At 44.8% G+C, this 24,549-nt stretch overlaps 1 protein-coding gene across 1 annotated transcript; it reads right to left on the reverse strand.

Annotated features, from left to right (window-relative positions):
* Positions 1 to 5,918: 5,918 nt before the first annotated feature.
* On the reverse strand, positions 5,919 to 17,573 carry LOC125623093 (transmembrane protein 17B-like). Its single transcript, XM_048821915.2, has 4 exons — positions 17,468 to 17,573; positions 16,211 to 16,314; positions 14,570 to 14,683; positions 5,919 to 6,815 (listed from the first exon to the last, which is right to left on the reverse strand). Exons 1-4 carry the CDS (start codon positions 17,571 to 17,573, stop codon positions 6,483 to 6,485), a joined length of 657 nt encoding a protein of 218 aa, XP_048677872.1. The 3' UTR covers positions 5,919 to 6,482.
* Positions 17,574 to 24,549: the final 6,976 nt, after the last annotated feature.

Below are 24,549 nucleotides of genomic sequence, written 5' to 3' on the forward strand. Positions count from 1 at the left end.
TCCTGGGAGCGGCCCCAGTAAGGGCTGGGCCTGGTGCCTCGGCGCGGCCCCGCCCCCGCCGCGCCTCCCAGCGCTGTTGTGCCCCCAGTGCCCCGCCCCCAGCCCTGCTGTGCCCCCAGTATCCTGGCCCCACCCCCGCCCCTACTGTACCCCCAGTATCCTGGCACCACCCCCGCCGTGCCTCCGAGCCCTGTTGTGCCCCCAGTGCCCCGCCCAGTATCCCAGCCCCGCCCCTGCTGTGCCCTGTCTTCACCCCTACTGTACCCCCAGTATCCTGGCCCCGCCCCTCATCTCTGCTGTGCCCCCAGTATCATGCCTCACCCCCCGCCGTGCCTCCCAGCCCTGCTGAGCCACCAGTGCCCCGTCCCTAGCCCAGTATCCCGGCCCCGCCCCCACCCCTGCTGTGCCCCCAGTATCCTGGCCCCACCCTCACCGCTGCTGTGCACCCAGTGCCCCACCCCCATCACAACTCCCAGCCCCACTGTGCCCCCAGTATCCCAGCTCTGCCCTTGCCATGTCTCCCAGCCCAGCTAGGCCCCACCCCTGCTGTGCCCTCTGTAGCCCTTATCTGCTACCCTCAGACCTGGTGCATGGTTGTGGTCTCTTGCTTGATATGCAGCACCAACTCTTGGCCATATAACTATGTCGCTCGGGAGCAGGGAAAATCCCCCCGGGCGAGGTAGTTATACTGGTGCAGAGAGTGCTGTGTCAATGGGAGGGCTTCTCCTGTCAACATGCTACCGCCTCTTGGGGAGATGGATTAACTGCATAGGTAGCATCTTCACTAAACACGGCACTGCTGTAGGTGTGGACAAGCCCTCAGTTACAGCTGCACAGCACCTTCCCCATCCCAGGACTGCTGGGGGATGTAGGTGCTGGTCGTGCCCACTGGTGTCACTTCTGAGCCACGCAGATGTAGGTGGTTTCAACACCCTTTGTGCTACATGAACATTTGCAAGGATCTGCTCTCTGGGAATGTTTTCAGAAAAAAATTGTGAAAACTTTTAAATAATGGAAATATTGGTCCATTGAGCCTGGCAAAACAAAAAATGTTTTTATGAAATCGTTTTCTTTTTCAACCACCTCTACTTTCCATTTGTTCTGATACTAACCGGGAGCTGCCAAAAAAATGGAAAAAAGGAAAAAATGAAGTAACAATTGACCAACTGGAGTCTCCTGGTAGTCGAGTGGTTTGAAATGGTGACATTTTCCCCAATAAATAGGGCTTCTAGACTGCAGGTTGCACTGACAATCCCTGCAGGTGATTTAGTAAGTGATTGTTTCTGCTGGAACAGTGCTCAGTGGCTCCAGCCCCACTGTAAAATAATAGTTACAATGTAGACCCTTTGTTTTACAATATCCTGACAGCTTCTTTTTTCATACTGTTCTTTCTCAGGTTGCCAGAAGGTGGCATATCCCACATGGTCTGCAGAAATGCAATGAGAACTGCAGCTGGTGACTTGGGCCTTGTCTTAAAAAGCTTTGCCATTTTAACTATGCAGATGTAGTGACAGCAGCAAACCCTGCCCAGGCATGGGCACAGTTAAAAGGCTTGTGTAAACAAACAGTGTGTGGCAAGCTGGGGTGTAAATCTCCCCTAAACAAGCCCTGCACACCAAGTATCCGTGTAGACAATGCTGCAGTGCACTAAAAGTTCCATAGTGTGCTCTGATCTACTCTGCCACGTCCCCCAACCCCTTTGAAATGGGAGTAGAATAAAGTGAACTGGGGAACTTTTAGTGCATGGCAGGCTAATTTGGGATAGATTTACACTCCAGTTTGCCATGCATTGTTTGTGTAGGCTAGCCCAAACTGGTAGGAGTGCCTTATACTGGTCTAGCTTATTCCAGTTCAGAAAGCAATAAGTAGGGCTGTCAAGCGATTAAAAAAAAAAAAATCGCGTGATTAATCGCGCTGTTAAACAAAAATAGAATACGATTTATTTTAAATATTTTGGATGTTTTCTATATTTTCAAATATATTAATTTCAATTATAACATAGAATACAAAGTGTACAGTGCTCACTTTATATTTATTTTTTATTATAAATATTTGCACTGTAAAAGACAAAAGAAATAGTATTTTTCAATTCCACCTCATACAAGTATTGTAGTGCAATCTCTTTATCATGAAAGTTGAACTTACAAATGTAGAATTATGTACAAAAAATAACTGCATTCAAAAATAAAACAATGTAAAACTTTAGAGCCTATAAGTCCACTCACTCCTACTTCTTGGTCAGCCAGTTACTCAGACAAACAAGGTTGGTTACAATTTGCAGGAGGTAATGCTGCCCACTTCTTGTTTACAATGTCACCTGAAAGTGAGACCAGGCATTCACATGGCACGGTTGTAACTGGCTTTGCAAGATATTTACGTGCCAGATGCGCTAAACATTCATATGTCTCTTCATGTTTCAACCACCATTCCACAGGACATGCGTCCATGCTGACGATGACTTCTGCTTGATAACAATCCAAAGCAGTGCAGACCGATGCATGTTTATTTTCATCATCTGAGTCAGATGCCACCAGCAGAAGTTTGATTTTCTTTTTTGTTGGTTTTGGTTCTGTAGTTTCTGCATCAGAGTGTTTCTCTTTTAAGACTTCAAAAAGCATGCTCCACACCTTGTCCCTCTCAGATTCTGGGATGGCACTTCAGATTCTTAAACCTTGGGTCAAGTGCTGTAGCTATTTTTAGAAGTCTCACCTTCTTTGCATCCGATGAAATGAGCTGTAGCTCACGAAAGCTCATGCTCAAATAAATTGGTTAGTCTCTAAGGTGCCACAAGTTCACCTTCTTTGTATTTTGTCAAATCTGCTGTGAAAGTGTTCTTAAAACGAACATATGCTGAATCATCATCCAAGACTGCTATAACATGAAATATATGCAGAATGCAGGTAAAACAGAGCAGGAGACATACAATTCTCCCCCCAAAGAGTACAGTCACAAATTTAATTGATGCATTTTTTTTTTAAACGAACATCGTCAGCATGGAAGCATGTCCTCTGGAATGATGGGCGAAGCATGAAGGGGCATATGAATGTTTAGCATATCCGGCATGTAAATACCTTGCAATGCCGGCTACAACATAAATAAGAAGCAGGCAGCAGTATCTCCCATCAATGTAAACAAACTTGTTTGTCTTAGCGATTGAGTGTACTTGTAAGCTCTAAAGTTTTACACTGTTTTGGTTTTGAGTGCAGTTTTGTAACCAAAAAAATCTGCATTTGTAAGTTACACTTTCAGGATAAAGAGATTGCACTTCAGTACTTGTATGAGGTGAATTGAAAAATACTGTTTCTTTTGTTTATCATTTTACAATGCAAATATTTGTAATAAAAAATAATATAAAGTGAGCACTGAGCACTTTGTATTCTGTGTTGTAAATTGAAATCAATATTGAAAATGTAGAAAAACATCCAAAATATTTAATAAATTTCAATTGGTATTCAATTGGTATTCTATTGTTATAAACGCGATTTTTAAAATTGTGATTAATTATTTTTAGTTAATCATGTAAATAACTGCAATTAATTGACAGCCCTAAATATAAGCTATACTGGTACCTCTAATAACCACATCCAAACTTGAACTTTTACCAGCATAGCTATGTCAGCAAAAACTCACACAACTAACCAATGTAGCCATGCTGGTAAAATGTTTGAAGTGTAGACCAGGCCTTAATCCCAACCTTAATTGTGCCTGGAGCAGGAGGAAGTGATACGTGTAGATAGTGCTGGAATGTCCCACCATAACGATTCAAAGCACCCGCTCTGCTGTTAGCATAACTGGGTTGAAGTCTGATGGCTGGGTCCTCAATTGGGGTGAGCCATGGAGCTCCAGCGAATTCAGTACAATAGCTGAAGACCCATCCCCGAGATTTGAGAATGGCCAATGCATTTCCAGCTAGTCATAATCACATGTGCTGTGGCCCAGCCTGCCCTGATGCGTAAGTGGGAGTTTTGCATTCACTCCCCTAGGAAGAGGACAGTTTAGTCTTTCTTTTACAGGCAACTGCTGCTCTTGTTTCTAACTAAGACCCCCACTTATTAAAACATACCTATGTAACAAGACCATCTACAAGGGTTTGATCCCCCAGTCCTCACTCATATACAGCTCCCACTGACTTCAGTTGACTAAGTTTAAGCTCAAGTGTAAATGCACCTAGTAGCTGAGTCTAATTTTAAGAGCATCTGTGAGCCACTATTTAACTGAAGGGCGGAATGTGAACTGCTATTTCAGACCAGCCCCCACGGAATGCGCTGGTTTGCGGAGACACCCCCTACATTGCAGTCGCCTCCCACCAGGAACTGCATTCAGGCAGGAAACTACTGACACTTTGTTGTGTTTTAGGAAAATCTTGAGCCATTTGGTACAAAATTTATTTCCTGGTATCCTAAAATGCATTTAACTCCCTGCACGCAAAGCAACATATGACTAGCAAAAAACCTTCCTCCCCATCTAAGGGGGAAGTTCAGCTCACTCTGCTCCAAGCCCAAGGAATTGGGCTCATTTAGGGGGCAGGGGTGTTGCACCCTCTGTGCTGGCTCCCTCTCCAGGGCAACTAGAGGGTGTAAACAAACCCCTCGTGGCACCTCTGCCCCACAATCTGTCATGCAAGCTCTTCACAATATACTAGGGCTGGCATTTTCCAGACTGCATACCTGGAATTAGGCATCTAAATTACACTGGCTTGTTAGAGGGCTTATTCCTTCACCCACTTACTTCCCTGGTCCTTCTCACATGAAGAGAGAGCAACAATACCCGAAGTCCAAAGGTGCAAACAATTCGATGTTTATTGGGGTGAACTTCCAGCAAGCATGATTCCAGTTTCCTTCCTTAGTATCCTCCTTCCCAGCTCTGACACCACAGAGCCTTACACCTGTGTCCCTGTTCCCATTCCTACCCTTAGCCAAACATGATTCCAACTTCCTTACTCCCATTCCCTGTTCCCATTTCCCCCTTTAGCAAAACATGATTCCAATTTTCTTACCCCCATTCCCATCTCACACACCCACATGCCCACCCCCACCCACACCCAGTCACTTCCTCATTGACTACAGATTATATAGTAAAACTTGAGTTCTGCTTAGCTATACCTTAACCAATCATTTTCCTGAAATTTAACTAACCAATCCTAACATATTGTAACATGATTATGTAACCAATTATATCCCACCACCTTAATTAGTTTACACCCAGCAAAATTAATTATACAGCAGACAGCAACAATCACAGAACCAGACAGAGATTATACAGACAAACAATAGCAAAGTGGAAACTATAATGATAAGACAATACAGAAGTGAGGGTTTCACATCCCAGCTATTGATAAGTGAGTTCTTGCCAGACAGGATGCTATCAAACTAAGTTTCCTTTTACATTTTCTAGGCACTTCCCTTTCTCTGGAGGTGATAGGAATACAATCCTGTCCTGATAGTGCCTAACAGCCCAATAGCACCTTATTTCAATGTGACTAGTTTGGAATGTGAGGAGGTGACCAGTCGCTTCCTAGCTTATGGCTGCCTCTGCTGCTTAGCCAAAGGCCTTAGCCTAAGAACAGGGCCTCAGACTGTCACAATAAGAGAAGGCCCTTACACCAGCAGACAGTGATTTTGATTCTCTCTTTTATACCTCTATAATTAGCCAAGTGATAAGAATACACCTAAATTCTTAGAGTATAGGCCTTTACAGACAGGCCTGAATATCTATATCCTAACATGGCTGCCTTTCATTGGTGCTGAGCCCCCTGCATCTCCCACTGGAGTCAGAGGTGGTGTGCTACGCCCTTTTGTCAGTCAAAGCCAGTTTAATTTATGTGCCCAACTTCAGCACCAACATTCTCCAACTTTGGCTCAGTCATCTGAAAGACCCTTGAATTAACCCTGTTTAGCCATAAAAAAGGAAAGGAGGACTTGTGGCACCTTAGAGACTAACAAATTTATTTGAGCATAAGCTTTCATGAGCTACAGCTCACTTCATAGGATTCATGCAGTGGAAAATACAATAGGGAGATTTTATGTACACAGAGAACATGAAATAATGAGTGTTACCATAGACACTGTAACAAGAGTGATCAGGTAAGGTGAGCTATTACCAGCAGGAGAGAAAAAAAACAAACACACACACACACCCACCTTTTGTAGTGATAATCAAGGTGGACCATTTCCAGCAGTTGACAAGAACGTGTAAGGAACAGTGGAGGGGGGCAGGGGAGAACAAACATGGGGAAATAGTTTTACTTTGTGTAATGACACATCCACTCCCAGTCTTTACTCAAGCCTAATTTAATGGTGTCCAGTTTGCAAATTAATTCCAATTCAGCCGTCTCTCGCTGGAGTGTGTTTACGTTCATATAGGCCAGCTGTATCTCTCAGACATTTATTTTAAAGCATTCCCAGAAAAAAATATTTCCAGTCAATGGTTACTTAGTGCAGGAGGATGTTCTGGTGTTGCGGCTTCTTGCATAGGGACCACGTTCACGTAGTATCAACTCCCTTCTCTCTCCTGTTGGCCAGCTGGCCGCTTCTGCCTGGATGGGCTGCCCTGCCTTGGCTCATGCTATGCCCTGATTGCCACGGTCTGCCTGCGTCCTCAAATTGTTTCAGGTAGAACTGTGTAGCAAGCTGCCTTGTCATCACTTTAAGTCCAAAGAAGGCAGCTGTGATCTCTGAGGCAAGAAACACCAGGTAAATGATATGCACAGCTGTCTCCAGGGGCAGCCGAATTATGTGCTCATCCGTGAGGAGGAAAAGCAGAAGGGGGAGCTGTATCAGGAAGGATAGGAGCAGGAATCCAGCGAGTTCAGGTACCTGCAGAAGCAAAGGAAGCCGAGAGGAAAGACTGAAAACACCACAGCAAACACTACAAAGAGAAGCATGCAGCCTAGGCTTTGGGACTGAGACATCAAGAGAATGTGTGAAGCGAGACACAGATCACCGTGTAGGACCTGGATCCCAGGACTGGGAATTCTATGCTCTAGAACTTAGCCATTCCCCCCTAAGCATCACCATAAAGGATGCTCCAGCATTTCACTCTCCCTTTGCTTGTCTGCTTAGCCTCCAGTAGGGCCCAGCCACAGCCACAAATCTTGCAGGACTTTTGACCCAAAGCGGAGTATAGCTGGATGCATAATTTATTTGACTCAGGTTATCCACTAACGGGTCTTGCTGAGCTAAGGAAGTGTGGGTCAGCGGGTAGGATATTAGCCTGCCACTCAGAAGACCTGGGTTTAATTCTCTCCTCTACCACAGACTTCCTGTGTGACCTTGGGCAAGTCACTTAGGGCTTGTGTGGACGAATAGCGCAAGACAGATTTACACTCGGGTTTGCTGAGCACTGAGTGTCCATGTGGACCCTGTTGCTATGCACTAAAAGTTTCATAGCGTGCTTTGAAATACAAGTAGATCAAAGATCACTCAGGAACTGTTAGTGCATGCCAGCAGGTCCACACAGTCAGTTACTGCTTGGCAGGCTAATGAGAGGTAAGTTACACCCTAGCTTGCCACATGCTGTCCAGACAAGCTCTCTGTCTCTGTTCCCAATCTGTAAAGTGGGGATAATCGTGCTTCCTACCCCACAAGGGGTTGTGCAGATGAATACATTAAAGACTGAGAGGCGCTCAGTGAGACATACCCAGGGTACAACTCAGCCCAGTGAGTAGCTTCGTCACCCCTGCCCTACCTGGGGTGCCCTTTACAATGCCTTGCTGCTGTAGCCTCCAGCCTGGACTGCTCACAAACAGCCTCTAGCGTGCAAGTCACACCCAGCTATGTCTGTGTGTGTGCTGCAGATAGCCAGCCACACTGTAGTTCTTACTGCAGAGTGACCCCAACACCTCCCAGCCATGTATGTCCTGTACTGCCCAGCCCTCTCCTGGACACTACAAGTTTATATAACGTCCGCTATTTCTTTACCAAATGGGGTTTCCCCAGACACTTCAATTTAAACCCACTGGATTAGATAAAACAATAAAACAAGTTTATTAAATCACAGAGAGAGATTTTAAGTGAGTACAAGTAATGAGGCATAAAAGTCAGAAATAGTTACAAGAAAAGTAAAGATAACACATAGCTGGTGCCTAACAAGCTCTGTTAAATTCAAAGCAAAGTTTTCTCATCACATGCTTTTAGCAGTCTTGCTGACCACATTTCTTAGGTCAGGACCCCTTCTCCCAGAATCTAATGAACGCTTCCATTGTCACTTCAGGTGCTGTGAATGCAATGGACAGGAAGAGGGGGTGGGATCCTTGGGATGTTTGTCTCTCCTTTTTATAATTTCAGTCCCCCTCTTGAAAACATTTCCAGCTGAGATGTATGTGGAAGGAAACCGTGTTGGTTTTTTCCACCTGGTTGAACTTCCTTTGTCTCCCCCGCTTGATGTGCTTATTGCTTAAATGCAAATTAAGCAAAGCACACATTCCTTTGTTTGAGACAGGCCTGTTTGCCAGCCTCTGTTTGGAACATGTGTTAATAACACCATGCAGTGGAATCTTATAAACTTCACATATAATGGTTGCCACACATTTTACCAGGACAATAATGATCAGCAAATTATGAGTTTTCAAATGATACCTCACAAGGCATATTTTGTGCCAAGATTATTACAATGGTATGTAGGGCATGGAAACAGGTACATTCTGTCACATTCAGACACTATGGTGAGGAGAGCCAGATAGGTGCCTTAGCCTAGGCTCAGCTGAGCTCAGCAGAGGACCCAGGGTATGTAAGAAGGTGACTGTAAACCACTTTTTCATTCGGGGGGGGGGGGGCGGAAGCACAAAATTCCTGGCATAATTTAGGGCAGCCTAAGGGCTCCTGTCAGTTGCACCAGCCACAACAGTCCGTCCCGTCCCCCACCCCCACCGGTGATCATGCTATAGCTCCACTCCATCCTGCCCTTGGAAACCTACACCCAAGGGGGAAAGGAGGTGATGTAAAGGCTACTATGCCTGCTTTATAGCAGCTGGGACTCAGCCTGGGATCCCTGTGGACTAGGGTGTCTTCTTAAGACAGAGCGGTCTTCTTTACAGTGATGCAAAGGAGATGGAATTAGTGCCAGGCTTACTATTCAATTAATTCAAAGTATTGGCCAGTTAATTTCCATGAATTATTCTTGGGCTTCAGGTCTCAATATCATTCATAGTGAGGACCATCTCTTAACGTATTTCTTCTCATACACGTGTCCCTGCTACTAGTTGGCACCTAGCCACTCCTTCCCTCCTTTTACAATCACATAACTTCCCTATGGCAACTCCAGTGATCATTTTCATGGAAAGAGAACATTAGGGTGGGGGCAGGGGGAAATGATTTTGTACTTTGCTAAATTAGGAAAGTATTTCATGTACTTTTATCTTCTTTTCATACAGTCACAGAAAAGTCAGGCTGGAAGGGACCTTGAGAAGTCATCAAGTCCAGCCCTCCGCACTGAGGTAGGACCAAGTAAACCTTGACCTTCCCTGTCAGATGTTTGTATAACCTGTTCTTTAAAACCTCCACTGATGGGGATTCCACAGCCTCCCTTGGAAACTTAGTCCAGAGCTTAACTATCCTTATAGCTAGAAAGTGTTTCCTAATATCTAATCTAAATCCCCCTAGCTGCAAATTAAACCCATTACTTCTTGTCCTACCTTCAGTAGACATGGCTAATAATTGATAACAGTCTTCAAATATGTTAAGGAAAATTTTAAAGAGGACTATGATCAGGTGCCCCCTCAGGCTTCTTTTCTTTAGATTAAGCATGCCCACTTTTTTTTTTTAACCTTTCCTCATAGGTCAGGTTTTCTAAACTTTTGATCATTTTTGTTTCCCTCCTCTGGGCTCCCCAATCTGTCCACATATTTCCTGAAGTGTGGTGCACAGTACTCCAGCTGAGGCCTCACCAGAGCGGAGTAGAGTGGGACAATTATCTCCTGTGTTTTACATAGGACATGCCTGTTAATACACTCCAGCATTATATTAGCCTTTTTAGTAGGGCTGTTGATTAATTAGTTAACTCACACAATTAACTCAAAAAATTAATCACAATTAATCACAGTTTTAATCACACTGTTTAATAAATTTCAATTGGTATTCTATTGTTTAATATTTGTGGATTTTTTTCCTACATTTTCAAAAATTTTATTTCAATTTACAACAGAGAATACAAAGTGTATAGTGCTCCTTTATATTACAAATATTTGCACTGTAAAAATGATAAACAAAAGAAATAGTATTTTTCAATTCACCTCATACAAGTACTGTAGTGCAATCTCTATCGTGCAACTTAGAAAGGTAGATTTTTTTTGTTACATAACTGCACTCAAACAAAACAAAGTCTACTCAGTCCTACTTCTTGTTCAGCCAAATCACTAAGACAAACAAGTTTGTTTATATTTATGGGTGATAATGCTGCCTGCTTCTTATTTACACTGTCACCTGAAAATGAGGACAGGTGTTCTCATGGTACTGTTGCAGCAGGCATTGCTAGTTATTTGTGTCAGGTATGCTAAACATTCGTATGCCCCTTGATGCTTTGGCCACCATTCCAGAGTGTGATGTGATGCTGCATATTCTTTATAGAAATATGCTTATAATATGAATATGGCATAACTAAGATCTATTTTATGCAAGATGGGTCTTTTAAGATATCATTGGAAAGGTTATGATTTACTGAATATGATTATTCAATTTGTATGCATGAATCATTTCTGTATCTAAAGTTAGGAATATTGACTATGTAACAATTTCAACTCTGTGTGTACTTGGGAAACACCCACCAGACAGCAGTCCATCAGCCTTGATGGGCCATTAGGAAGAAACAATAATACTTTGAAGATACTAATCTCTCTCCTTCCTGAAAAGTGTTCTGGGACGTTGTTTTGACACTGCAAGGTCAGATGATAACATCACCTGGTATAAAGTACCACCTCAGACACTGCTTGTACTTTTCCACTGGAAACAGAGGCTTCCCACCTTATATAGATTCTATTTAAGCCTGGGAATCAAGGCAATCCAACACTCTTGTCCTTTGCCTTCCAACCCAAGAAGAAAGGATGCTGAAAGTACTGAAGAGACAAAGAAACTAAGCTGAGGGAAAGGCAAGGGCTGAGTCCAGACTAAGATAGGAGTCTACTTCGTAAAGAGAAATAACGAACTCTAAGCTACAGAAACTCTGCAATCTGCCTAAACAACATTTTGTAACCTGTGTCTTTAGTGTATTAAGCTTAGTTTGCGTGTTTTGTTTTATTTGCTCAGTAATCTGCTTTGTTCTAGTTGCTATCCCTTATAAGAACTACAAAAGGTAAATTTTAAGTTAATAAACTTATTTCTTGTTTATAAGATAACCCAGTTTGTGTAATTACTATCTGGTGGGGCGGGAGGAAGAAGTCGTACATATCTCTTTCCACCTCAAGGGAGAGGGCAAATTTTTATGAGCTTGCACTGTGCTTTCTATACAGTGTGAGACAATATTATCGTGTGTGTACTCTCCAGAGGGGAGGTACACTTGAGTGCTGGACAATTTCCTGGCTGAGTCTTCCAATAGAGAGCTGTTTGCAGCCTCTGTGTGATTCTACAGCTGGTGCATCCCTACCTGTATGTGTGTGCGTGCACTGCAAGAGGCTGGAGAGCCTAATTCAGCAAAACAGGGACAGGGAGTCCAGGCTGATGAAGCAGAAGAAGCTCAGTGAAACCCTAGTACATCAGGTGACATCCTAGAAGGGGGGGGGGTTTCCAACCCAACACCCAGAGGACATGCTTCCATGCATTAAAAAAAAAAAAATGCATTAATTAGATTTGTGACTGAACACCTTGGGGGAGAATTGTATGTCTCCTGCTCTGTTTTACCTGCATTCTGCCATATATTTCATGTTATATCAGTCTCAGATGACAACCCAACACATGTTGTTCAAATTAAGAACACATTCACTACAGATTTGACAAAATGCAAAGAAGGTACCTGTAGCAGAGTGTGGCAGGGCCCCCTTAGCTCCTTCCTCTGCTAAGTCCACAAAATCACTCAGACCCTGGGGTGAGTATCCACTGGAGAAGTTAATTCACAGGCTTGTTCCTACCATCATTTCACCATGTACAGTTGGCCCTTCACCATCTGAGGTCAGGGAAGAAATACCTCCCTGCTTCCCCTCCCTGCCTTTACCCTTTCTTTCTACTCCCTCTTTGGCTTCCTTCCTCTGAGGTTTTTATATAGCCCCAGGCTAATTAGGCGACAGCTGTCTCTGCCTCCCCAGTTAGGGCCAGGTTATCTCCAGTCAGCTCTAATCTTTCCCTCTAAATGGAAGCTGGCATGACAGAGGGCTGAATCAGCAACCCTTTGCCCTACACCCTGTCACAGTACCAATGTGAGATTTCTAAAGATAGCTACAGCACTCGAACCAAGTTTAAGAATCTGAAGTGCCTTCCAAAATTTGAGAGGGACGAGGTGTGGAGCATGCTTTCAGAAGTCTTGAGAGCACCAGTCTGATGCTGAAACTACAGAACCCGAACCACCAAAAGAGAAAATCAACCTTTTGTTGGTGGCATCTGACTCAGATGATGAAAATGAATGTGTGTCGCTTTGCACTGCTTTGGATCGTTATCAAGCAGAATCCATCATCGGCATGGATGCACGTCCTCTGGAATGGTGGGCGAAGCATGAAGGGACATAGGAATCTTTACCATATCTGGCACATAAATATCTTGTGACTCCAGCTACAACAGTGCCATGTGAATGCCTGTTCTCACTTTCAGGTGACATTGTAAACAAGAAGCAGGCAGCATTATCTCCTGCAAATGTAAAGAAACTTGTTTGTCTGAGCAATTGACTGAATAAGAAGTAGGATGGAGGGGACTTCTAGGTTCTGAAGTTTTACATTGTTTTATTTTTGAGTGCAGCTATTTTTTGTACATAATTCTACATTTGTAAGTTCAATGTTCATAATAAAGAGATTGCACTACAGTACTTGTATTAGGTGAATTGAAAAATACAAATATATTAAATACATATATTAAAATATTTCTTTTTTACAGTGCAAATATTTGTAATACAAATAAATATAAAGTGAGCACTGTACACTTTGTATTCTGTGTTGTAGCTGAAATATATTTGAAAATGTGGAAAACATCCAAAAATATTTAAATAAACCGTATTCTATTATTGTTTATCAGAGCGATTAATCTTTTTAAATCACTTGACAGCCCTATTTTTTCCCAACTGCATCACAATGCGGACTCATACTCAATTTGTGATCTACTGTAACCCCCAGAAAGAAACGGAGTACTTGTGGCACCTTAGAGACTAACCAATTTATTTGAGCATGAGCTTTCGTGAGCTACAGCTCACTTCATCAGATGTTGAACATCTGATGAAGTGAGCTGTAGCTCACGAAAGCTCATGCTCAAATAAATTGGTTAGTCTCTAAGGTGCCACAAGTACTCCTTTTCTTTTTGCGAATACAGACTAACACGGCTGTTCCTCTGAAACCTGTAACCCCCAGATCCTTTTCAACAGTACTAACAGCTAGCCAGTTATTCCCCCTTTTGTAGTTATGTATTTAATTTTTCCCTCTTAAGGGAGTATTTTGCACTTGTCTATATTGAATTTTTTTATTTCAGACCAATTCTGCAATTTTTCAAGGTTGTTCTGAATTCAAATAATAGAATCATAGAATCTCAGGGTTGGAAGGGACTTCAGGAGGTCATCTAGTCCAACCCCCTGCTCAAAGCAGGACCAATCCCCAACTAAATCATCCCAGCCAGGGCTTTGTCAAGCCTGACCTTAAAAACCTCAAAGGAAGGAGATTCCGCCACCTCCCTTGATAACACATTCTAGTGCTTCACCACCCTCCTAGTGAAAAAGTTTCTCATATCCAACCTAAACCTCCCTCACTGCAACTTGAGACCATTACTCCTTGTTCTGTCATCTGCTACCACTGAGAACAGTCTAGATCCATCCTCTTTGGAACCCCCTTTCAGGTAGTTGAAAGTAGCTATCAAATCCCACCTCACACTTCTCTTCCGCAGACTAAACAATCCCAGTTCCCTCAGCCTCTCCTCATAAGTCATGTATTCCAGTCCCCTAATCATTTTTGTTGCCCTCCGCTGGACACTTTCCAATTTTTTTCACATCCTTCTTGTAGTGGGGGGCCCAAAACTGGACACAGTACTCCAGATGAGGCCTCACCAATGTCGAACAGAGGGGAACGATCACGTCCCTCGATCTGCTGGCAATGCCCCTACTTATACAGCCCAAAATGCCATTGGCCTTCTTGGCAACAAGGGCACACTGTTGACTCAAATCCAGCTTCTTGTCCACTGTAACCCCTAGGTCCTTTTCTGCAGAATCCTGCCCTCCAAAATGTGTGCAACTCATCTCAGCTTGGTGTCATCCGCAGATTCTATAAGCATATGCTCCACTCCATTATTCAAGTCATTAATGAAAATATTTGAGCTTCCCCCTGCAAGGGAGGTGTGACCAGCACACTTTCCACAGCTAAAGTGATGAAGAGTTTGAAGAGCTGAAGAGTTTGATGGGGAGCTGTAGCTGCCATGTCCTGGCCACTAGACTGCCCTGGCCTTGAGTCAGTTCTTACCTTTTCTTGCAGATTTCCAATGTATCCAAGATACAAGCGTAACCCGTCAGCTAATGCGAGAATCAGGAAGACAGCAACAAGGAGGAACTGATAGTAACAGGGCAGCAGGCTGTACTGTAACGGGAGGGCATTAGTGATATATCATCCCCCATTTCATCCCACCAGACCCACACCGACCACCAGCCCCAACACAAACCTCTCCCACCCCATCGCTCCATATAGTCACTCTCCATCCATTTAGAAATAGAATACCAGGGTTGGAAGGGACTTCAGGAGGTCATCTAGTCCAACCCCCTGCTCAGAGCAGGACCAGTCCCCAATTTTTGCCCTGATCCCAAATGGCCCCCTCAAGGATTGAACTCACAACCCCGGGTTTAGCAGGCCAATGCTCAAACCACTGAGCTATCCCTCCCCCCGCCTCCCTTACCTACCACTGCCACCTCCCTTGCCAGGGTCTGGGACATGGGCAGTCATGACAAGTGGTTAAATCCAGAATCAGAGGCCAGGTGCCAGAGCCCAGGGTCAGAGCCAAAAATCAGAAATTTGAGCCAAGACTCAGAAGTGGGTTAGCTGGAAGGAGGCAAGGCAGGATAGGGGCTGTCACAGCCATTGACAATTGCTTCAAGCACCGATGACGATGACAACTGCTGCTGCTGGGCTTAAGAGCTGGTCTGCTGACTTTCCAGCCAATCAGGCAGTGTACTACAGGCCAGCTGTGCTTGTTAGGCTGCCAAGAGCCTGGCTTTGCTGATAGCCCAGATTTATGGATTCACAGAGTCCAAGGCCAGAAGGGACCATTGTGATCATCTGTCTGACCTCCAAAATAATTCCTAGAGCAGATTATTTAGAAAAACATCCAATCCTAATTTAAAAATGGTCAGTGATGGAGAATCCACCATGGCCCTTGGTAAATTGTTCCAGTGGTTAATTACTGTCACAGTTAAAAATTTGCACCTTATTTCCAGTCTAAATTTGTATAGCTTCAACTTCCAGCCATTGGATTATATTATACCTTTCTCTGCTAGACTGATTCTGTCTCTCCAGTGCTGACCATCGGCTCATTTCCCAGACTCTGCCCCACCCTGGACCCAGCTGTAACCAACAGGAGGAACTCTCACTTCCACCACTAGGCCTGACTGCCCATGGCCCCGTACCCTCCAGAGGGATGCTTCTTGCCCATGGGATGGATCAGGCAGCAAAATCCTCTCTTGGACTTCCCCTGGCCTGGACATTTAAACCAAATGAAAACATAAGAGGAGCCCAAGAAGTTTTGCCATTTGACAGGAGTTTCCATTTCTCAGGGTTTGAAATGGACCCATTTTGTGGTTACTTGTGTTTTGGGAAATGAAGGATTTTGATGGCTGGCTTGGAAATGGGTTCAAGAAAAGTTTTGATAAAAATCTCATGCAAAAATTAATGAAAAACAAAAACTTTCTAAAAGGTCAGTTTGAGAAAGAGTTTTTGAAAAAAGGCCGTTTGTCGACAAAAACCCTTTCTGCTTGATAAACCCTGACCGGGACAGAGGCTTGGCTGACAGACTGCCAAGAAAGGACAATTGTGCAGTGGCTTGGGCACTGAAGGAATGTATTAGGTGGGACTTCACGCATCTTCTCAGTTCTAACATCCCTGATTATATGGTACCTTTAATGCCAGCATTATCCCCTCGGACAGGCACCAGAACGGGAAGTAGAAGACATTGAAGAATAGCATCATCTGGAGGGGCAGGCTGGACAGCACCTCATGCCCTGTGCAGGAATGAAAAGGCACAAGGTAGCAGGTCTTTCCCTTTGCCACACTGCAAATCCCAGTCTCACTGGGGAGAACCTGCCCACAAAATAGGCATTTTATTGAAGAACAAACCTGAGAATGCAGCCTGCCCTGCATAGCACATAGACACCTTCTATGAACACAGGAGCTTGGCCTGTCCTCAGGGGGTCAGGCCTGGCCCCTGAAGCCCAGTCTCCTGTTGCTGGCAGTAGCTAGCATCAGCTGCTAATGCAGAAAGTGCAGGAACTCCCCTGTGGGTGAGCCTGATGGGGTTTCACTGTGACCCTTTTCAAGGTTGGCTTGTGGGTTTAGATCCCTTCCAAATTTTTTAATCCTCTCTAATGTAAATGTGGGTTTTCCCATTATCCACATACATGGTTGATGCTTTTATGATTCCCATCAACATCCTGGCATCAGCAATATCAAATGGCAGGGGGCTCTGCAGGTTAATCATATGATGGTATAAAACAAATTCCCTTTTTACCAGTTTTGTACTTGCTGCCTCAGTTTCAGTAAATGCCCCTTGTTCTTGTATTAGGAGAAAGATCAGTAGGGTTAATAGATTCCAAGGCCAGAAGAGACCACTGTGATCATCTAGTCTGACTTGTATAACACTGGACAGAGATTTATCCCAAATAAGTTCCTGATCAACCTGTCCACTTCTGTCCTTATTCATGGCCTCTTCATCCTAAACAATCCCAACCTTTGCAATCTCTCCACCACATACCTGATGGGACAAGGATAATACAAAGAGATTCCCTGCCTGTACACCCATCCCGCTTCCCCTCCTTACTTGGAGCCCATCTCCTTCACTGCGCACCTTATTGTGTAAGGCCCCTCAGAGTGAGCACACAACACATGGGGCAGGCCAGGAAGGCTGGTGTTTGTGCTGCTCAGAGCTCGGCCTTTCTCAGTGCACATTGTAGGAGACAAAAGCCTCTATTCGTAGAATAAAGCAAAGTCCATTTTGACTTTGCAGCAGTAAAAGCAACAGCAAACACCCAAACACATTCCTGAAGCAGAGCCCCTGTAAGCGGTGTTGTAATCCACACTGGATCTGGGGCGGGTAGAGCAGAGAGTGTGCAGACCCTGACCTGGGCCCCAGGATTACTGTACTACCGAGTACTGTACCTGGATGGTAGATCTGGGCAGCTCTGCAATCCCTAGTTTTATTGTTGATGAACAGCGATCCACTGAAAGTTGTCAAGCCCCTTCGGACATTGTGAGGCAGAGCCATCAGCACCAGCTAAACCCGTTCTCCCTCCTGACCTGGATAAGATGGTATTAAAGAGAAGCTCTTTGGCTTTAATTAAATTATAGGACTGGCCTTCCAAGCTGCCACTCAGCCACTGTGCTGTGGTGGGAGATAGCACAGAAGGGAAAAGAAAGCCCGGGGCAGGTGTTGCCTGATCTATTGATTGTATAGTGATTGTATTACTGATTTAGTTTCCCCCGTTAGCACTTGGAAGTTTGGTAGGTTCTGCTAGATCAGGCCCCATATTATCAGAATAACTGTTCAGTGGGAGCCCTGATGTGCATGGCTATAACACACACACACACACACGGGAAATCACACTAGGTTTATAATTTTATTAATACAGTTCACAAAGTCATGAATACTCTAACCCAGCAAGGCAGCTAGAGATAATACATAGACCTACACCAGCCCTTGCTGAACAGCCTGATGTGTCAGTTATCTTCCCCTTCACCATCACCAGCCGCTGTCATCTAAGCCTCTCCCCAGGATGCAGGCTGTTATAATGTGTTATATTGATGCCACTCTGCCTAATGCATATTCAGGAGGGGGTTCAGCCCCTTTTCCTTATTTGTAGTTCCTCCCCCTACTAATGTTGGGCTGCCCTTCTTCCATAGCTTATTAGTATATATGTCAATCAGTTACTATGGTATTCTTGTGGTCAGACATCTGCTGATGTTCCTAACTTTAAAAAAAAAAAGCTGGTATAAAGTAGCATCTTGTGATTACCTGTCAGCAGTTTAGTCCCTACAGCATTCTGCCTTGTGCTGTTTTATGATCTAGGGTCACTCCTGGTTAGCTACTCCTGTTAAGGCTTTGTGCCTTGATAAGTTTAGCTAAGCTACTGTCTTACAGTTGTTGAGGCTTATAAACTCATTGCATTACTGCCTTAATTTACACCTGTGCCTCATCTAGCAACTACCTACAGATATCATCTAGGCTACCCAGGTGAGTTCCCTGGCGAGTGCTGTGGCCACTGGCTCTGGGACTCTGTAGCCCTAGTGGGAGGAATGTTGGTTGGAGCAACGTGGCTGGTTAGAATAGCTCAGCAGCCTGTTGAGCTGACCAGATCCGGCTCGGGGCCCAATTCACAGCTAGCTCCAGTGGGGTTGCAATGACTCCCATGGGCAGTGAGTCCTTCTCCTCCTAGGCCACAGGAGCCAGCAGTAGTGGAAAATGGGATGGAACAAATTAAACAGTGGTGGCAGCAAGTCAAATATTATGAAGAGAGAGGCACCAGGATGGACCCTGAACTCCATCTAGGACCACGCCAGGGTACAGCCATGCCCTAGTGATGGAAGCAGTGGGTGCAGGGAATAGCACCAGGGTCCTACATGATGAAGTACAATGCTATCACCACAACCCTCATTTCCTCAGAGCAACCAGTGAACAACTGGTCTCAAGGGATGAGGGCCAAGCCACTCAGCTGCAGATATCAGGTGTGCCGCTCAAACCAGCAATGACCACGGGAAAGTGACGGAGGTGAAGACAGAAGACCGGCTTCCAGATGGCAGAGAGCAATAGCATGAAGGGGAACAAAATAAAACCACAGCCATATGAAGAGTTGTTAGGTTGTTTGATCATCTCAAAGATTCTACTGTCCATTGAAGTCAGTTGCCTTGTAGGAAGAGAGGTGCTAGAATAGTTGTAAATAACATTCCACACAAAGATGGACTACAAGCCATCAGGAACACTATCCCCGATAACATCACGGCAAACCTGGTGGCTGAACTTTGTGACTTTGTCCTCACCCATAACTATTTCACATTTGGGGACAATGTATACCTTCAAATCAGCGGCACTGCTATGGGTACCCGCATGGCCCGACAGTATGCCTACATTTTTATGGCTGACTTAGAACAACGCTTCCTCAGCTCTCGTCCCTAATGCCCCTACTCTACTTGGGCTACACTGATGACGTCTTCATCATCTGGACTCATGGCAAAGAAGCCCTTGAGGAATTCCACCATGATTTCAACAATTTCCATCCCACCAACAATCTCAGCCTGGAACAGTCCACACAAGAGATCCACTTCCTGGACACTATGGTGCTAATAAGCGATGGTCACATAAACACCACCCTATACCGGAAACCTACTGACCGCTATTCCTACCTACATGCCTCCAGCTTTCACCCAGACCACACCACACGATCCATTGTCTACAGCCAAGCTCTACGATACAACCGCATTTGCTCCAACCACTCAGACAGAGACAAACACCTACAAGTTCTCTATCAAGCATTCTTACAACTACAATACCCACCTGCTGAAGTGAAGAAACAGATTGACAGAGCCAGAAGAGTACCCAGAAGTCACCTACTACAGGACAGGCCCAACAAAGAAAATAACAGAACGCCACTAGCCATCACCTTCAGCCCCCAACTAAAATCTCTCCAATGCATCATCAAGGATCTACAATCTATCCTGAAGGACGACCCATTACTCTCACAGATCTTGGGAGACAGGCCAGTCCTTGCTTACAGACAGCCCCCAACCTGAAGCAAATACTCACCAGTAGCCACATACCTCACAACAGAACCACTAACCCAGGAACCTATCCTTGCAACAAAGCCCCTTGCCAACTGTGCTCACATATCTATTCAGGGGACACCATCATAGGGCCTAATCACATCAGCCACACTATCAGAGGCTCGTTCACCTGCACATCTACCAAAGTGATATATGCCATCATGTGCCAGCAATGCCCCTCTGCCATGTACATTGGTCAAACTGGACAGTCTCTACATAAAAGAATAAATGGACACAAATTAGATGTCAAGAATTATAACATTCAAAAACCATTCGGAGAACACTTTAATTTCTCTGGTCACTCGATTAGAGACCTAAAAGTGACAATTCTTCAACAAAAAGACTTCAAAAAACAGACTCCAACGAGAGATTGCTGAATCGGAATTAATTTGTAAACTGGATACAATTAACTTCGGCTTGAATAGACACTGGGAGTGGATGGGTCATTACACAAAGTAAAACTATTTCCCCACCCTCACTGTTCCTCAGACGTTCTTGTCAACTGCTGGAAATGGCCCACCTTGATTATCACTACAAAAGGTTTTCTTCGCCCCGCCCCCACTCTCCTGCTGGTATTATCTCATCTTAAGTGATCACTCTCCTTACAGTGTGTATGGTAACACCCATTGTTTCACGTTCTGTGTGTATATAAATATCCCCACTTTTATTTTCCACTGAATGCATCCGATGAAGTGAGCTGTAGCTCACGAACGCTTATGCTCAAATAAATTTGTTAGTCTCTAAGGTGCCACTAGTACTCCTTTTCTTATTGCGAATACAGACTAACACGGCTGCTACTCTGAAGAAAGCAGCATTTTATGTGTCTCTCTGTATGCGCATGTAGTTAGTACTGTAAGTCTAAAGAGTGCCATCTGCTGGCACAAACATGAGGTCTGCAGTATCTATTTCAATAGCTTCCACCCCACCATCAACTTCAGCCTGGACCAAGCTACACGGGAGGTCCACTTCCTAGATACCACAGTGCAAATAAGTGATGGTCACGTTAACACCACCCTGTCATAAATGTAAAGGGAAGGGTAAACCCCTTTAAAATCCCTCCTGGCCAGAGGAAAAATCCTCTCACCTGTAAAGGGTTAAGAAGCTAAAGGTAACCTCGCTGGCACCTGACCAAAATGACCAATGAGGAGACAAGATACTTTCAAAGGCTGGGAGGAGGGAGAGAAACAAAGGGTCTGTGTCTGTTGGTATGCTGCTTTGCCGGGGATAGAACAGGAATGGAGTCTTAGAACTTTTAGTAAGTAATCTAGCTAGGTATGCGTTAGATTATGATTTCTTTAAATGACTGAGAAAAGAATTATGCTGAGTAGAATGACTATTTCTGTCTGTGTGTTTTTTTTGTAACTTAAGGTTTTGCCTAGAGGGATTCTCTATGTTTTGAATCTAATTACCCTGTAAGGTACCTACCATCCTGATTTTACAGGGGTGATTCCTTTACTCCTATTTACTTCTATTTCTATTAAAAGTCTTCTTGTAAGAAAACTGAATGCTTTTTCATTGTTCTCAGATCCAAGGGTTTGGGTCTGTGGTCACCTATGCAAATTGGTGAGGATTTTTACCAAACCTTTCCCAGGAAGTGGGGTGCAAGGGTTGGGAGGATTTTGGGGGGAAAGACATGTCCAAACTGCGTTTCCCAGTAAACCCAGTTAGAGTTTGGTGGTGGCAGTGGTTATTCCAAGGACAAAGGATAAAATTAATTTGTACCTTGGGGAAGTTTTAACCTAAGCTGGTAAAAGTAAGCTTAGGAGGTTTTCATGCAGGTCCCCACATCTGTACCCTAGAGTTCAGAGTGGGGGAGGAACCTTGACACACCCATACTGAAAACCCACCGACCGCTATGCCTACATTCATGCCTCCAGCTTCCATCCCGGACACACCACACAATCCATTGTCTACAGCCAAGCGCTGAGGTACAACCGCATTTGCTCCAACCCCTCAGACAGAGACCAACACCTATAAGATCTTCACCAAGCATTCTCAAAACTACAATACCCACACGAGGAAATAAGGAAACAGATCAACAGAGCCAGATGTGTACCCAGAAGCCTCCTGCTGCAAGACAAGCCCAAGAAAGAAACCAACAGAACTCCACTGGCCATCACATACAGTCCTCAGCTCAAACCTCTCCAATGCATCAGTGATCTACAACCCATCCTGGACAATGATCCCCCACTTTCACAGGTCTTGGGAGGCAGGGCAGTCCTCGCCTACAGACAACCCGCCAACCTTAGGTATATTCTCACTAGCAACGACACACTGCACCATAGTAACTCTAACTCAGGAACCAATCCATGCAACAAACCTCAATGCCAACGCTGCCCACATATCTACACCAGCGACACCATCACAAGTCCTAACCAGATCAGCCACACCATCACCGGTTCATTCACCTACACGTCCACCAATGTAATGTACGCCATCACGTGCCAGCAATGCCCCTCTGCTCTGTACATTGGCCAAACTAGACAGTCCCTACATAAAAGGATAAATGGACACAAATCAGATATTAGGAATGGCAATATACAAAAACCTGTAGAAGGACACTTCAACCTCCCTGGACACACAAGAGCAGATTTAAAGGTAGCCATCCTGCAGCAAAAAAACTTCAGGACCAGACTTCAAAGAGAAACTGCTGAGCTTCAGTTCATTTGCAAATTTGACACCATCAATTTAGGATTAAACAAAGACTGTGACTGGCTTGCCAACTACAAAAGCAGTTTCTCCTCCCTTGGTGTTCACACCTCAACTAATAGAAGAGGGCCTCATCCTACCTGACTGAACTAACCTCGTTATCCCTAGCCTGATTCTTGCTTGTATATTTATACCTGCCTCTGGAAATTTCCACTACATGCATCGGACGAAGTGGGTATTCACCCACAAAAGTTTATGCTCCAATACGTCTGTTAGTCTATAAGGTGCCACAGGACTCTTTGCTGCTTTTACAGTATCCATATACTAGACTACAGAATTGTCACTCCGAAGCCCAAAATGTCTGTTGAGTCAGTCTGAAGTGATAGAAACAGCTACAAGAGTGAGAGCTCTTCTCATTCATAATATTGTTGCCTGTTTTAGATTTGAGTGGCTGGTCAAATGTTGGGGCTTTAGGGACGTTCCAGGTGGAAGCAGAATATTGTCTTTGATGCAGTCGTGTTTACTTACAAGGAACATACAAAGTCCTTCTTCTCTGAGCACAGGACAAAATGAACGGTTCCTTACAGCCCCAAGCATCTTTAGCAACACACCAAAAAGAACAGGAGTACTTGTGGCACCGTAGAGACTAACAAATTTATTAGAGCATAAGCTTTCATGGGCTACAGCCCACTTTATCGGATGCATAGAATGGAACATATAGTAAGAAAATATATATATACACATATAGAGAAGGTGGAAGTTGCCATACAAACTGTAAGCGGCTAATTAATTAAGATGAGCTATTATCAGCAGGAGAAAAAAAACGTTTGTAGTGATAATCAAGATGGCCCATTTAGACAGTTGACAAGAAAAAAGCTCTCTCTAGCTTTTACCAGGAATACTCGGCTTTCTTGCTTTTTGCCACTTCCTCCTCTCCTCTAGCCCCTTGTCTGTTCCGAGTTTCTGCGTGCGCACACACACGTGCACACACTCTCACCTTAGCCCACATTGGTGGTAGTTTCTGGGCTGATTCTATTTGACTTGTTTCAGATGTGGCCCCTGAACTGTCTCTTACAACTCTCTCAAGTGAAGGGTGTGTTTACACGTCAGTCTGAAGGAGGCAACCCATAACAAGGTTTAACTCAGCTCACGACAGTATCAGCAGGTTCAGATATCACTGGGTTTTGCAGTCTGCTAGGTTCCAATTTTTAAGTTCTCAGCCATTTGACTTTACGCATTACACCCCCGTGGAGTACAGCTACAGTAAGGCATGTACCTGTGCTAGGACAAGAGTCCTCCACCATTGTGGTATCAGAGAATGCAGCCAATCACCATCATTACTCTACAGCTAATTTGCATGCAACAATTTCATTGGTTGTATGAGGGCGACCAGGGCTGGCTCTAGGCACCAGCAAAACAAGCAGGTGCTTGGGGGGCAAATTTCGAGGGGCCGCATTCTGGTGCCAGCCAGGCCGCCCCTAGAAATGTGCCCTCGCCGCCCCAGCTCGCTTCCGCACGCTCCCCTGAGCGCACCGCCACCACTCCGCTTCTCCCCCGTCCCTCCCTCCCAGGCTTGCTGCGCGCAGAACAGCTGTTAACCCTGGGAGGGAGGGAGGAGAAGCCGAGTGGCGGCATGCTTGGGGGAGGCGGTGGGGGTGGAGTAGAGGTGAGCTGGGGTGGGGAGCGGTTCCTCTGCCGCCCCCATTACTTCCTGCACTCCCCCCGCTCCGCCTGCTCCCCTGAACGTGCTGCCTCTCCCTTGCCGGGGGAAGGGGAAG

This window comes from Caretta caretta, chromosome 15, assembly GCF_965140235.1.
Source record: "Caretta caretta isolate rCarCar2 chromosome 15, rCarCar1.hap1, whole genome shotgun sequence".
Lineage (NCBI taxonomy): Eukaryota > Metazoa > Chordata > Testudines > Cheloniidae > Caretta > Caretta caretta.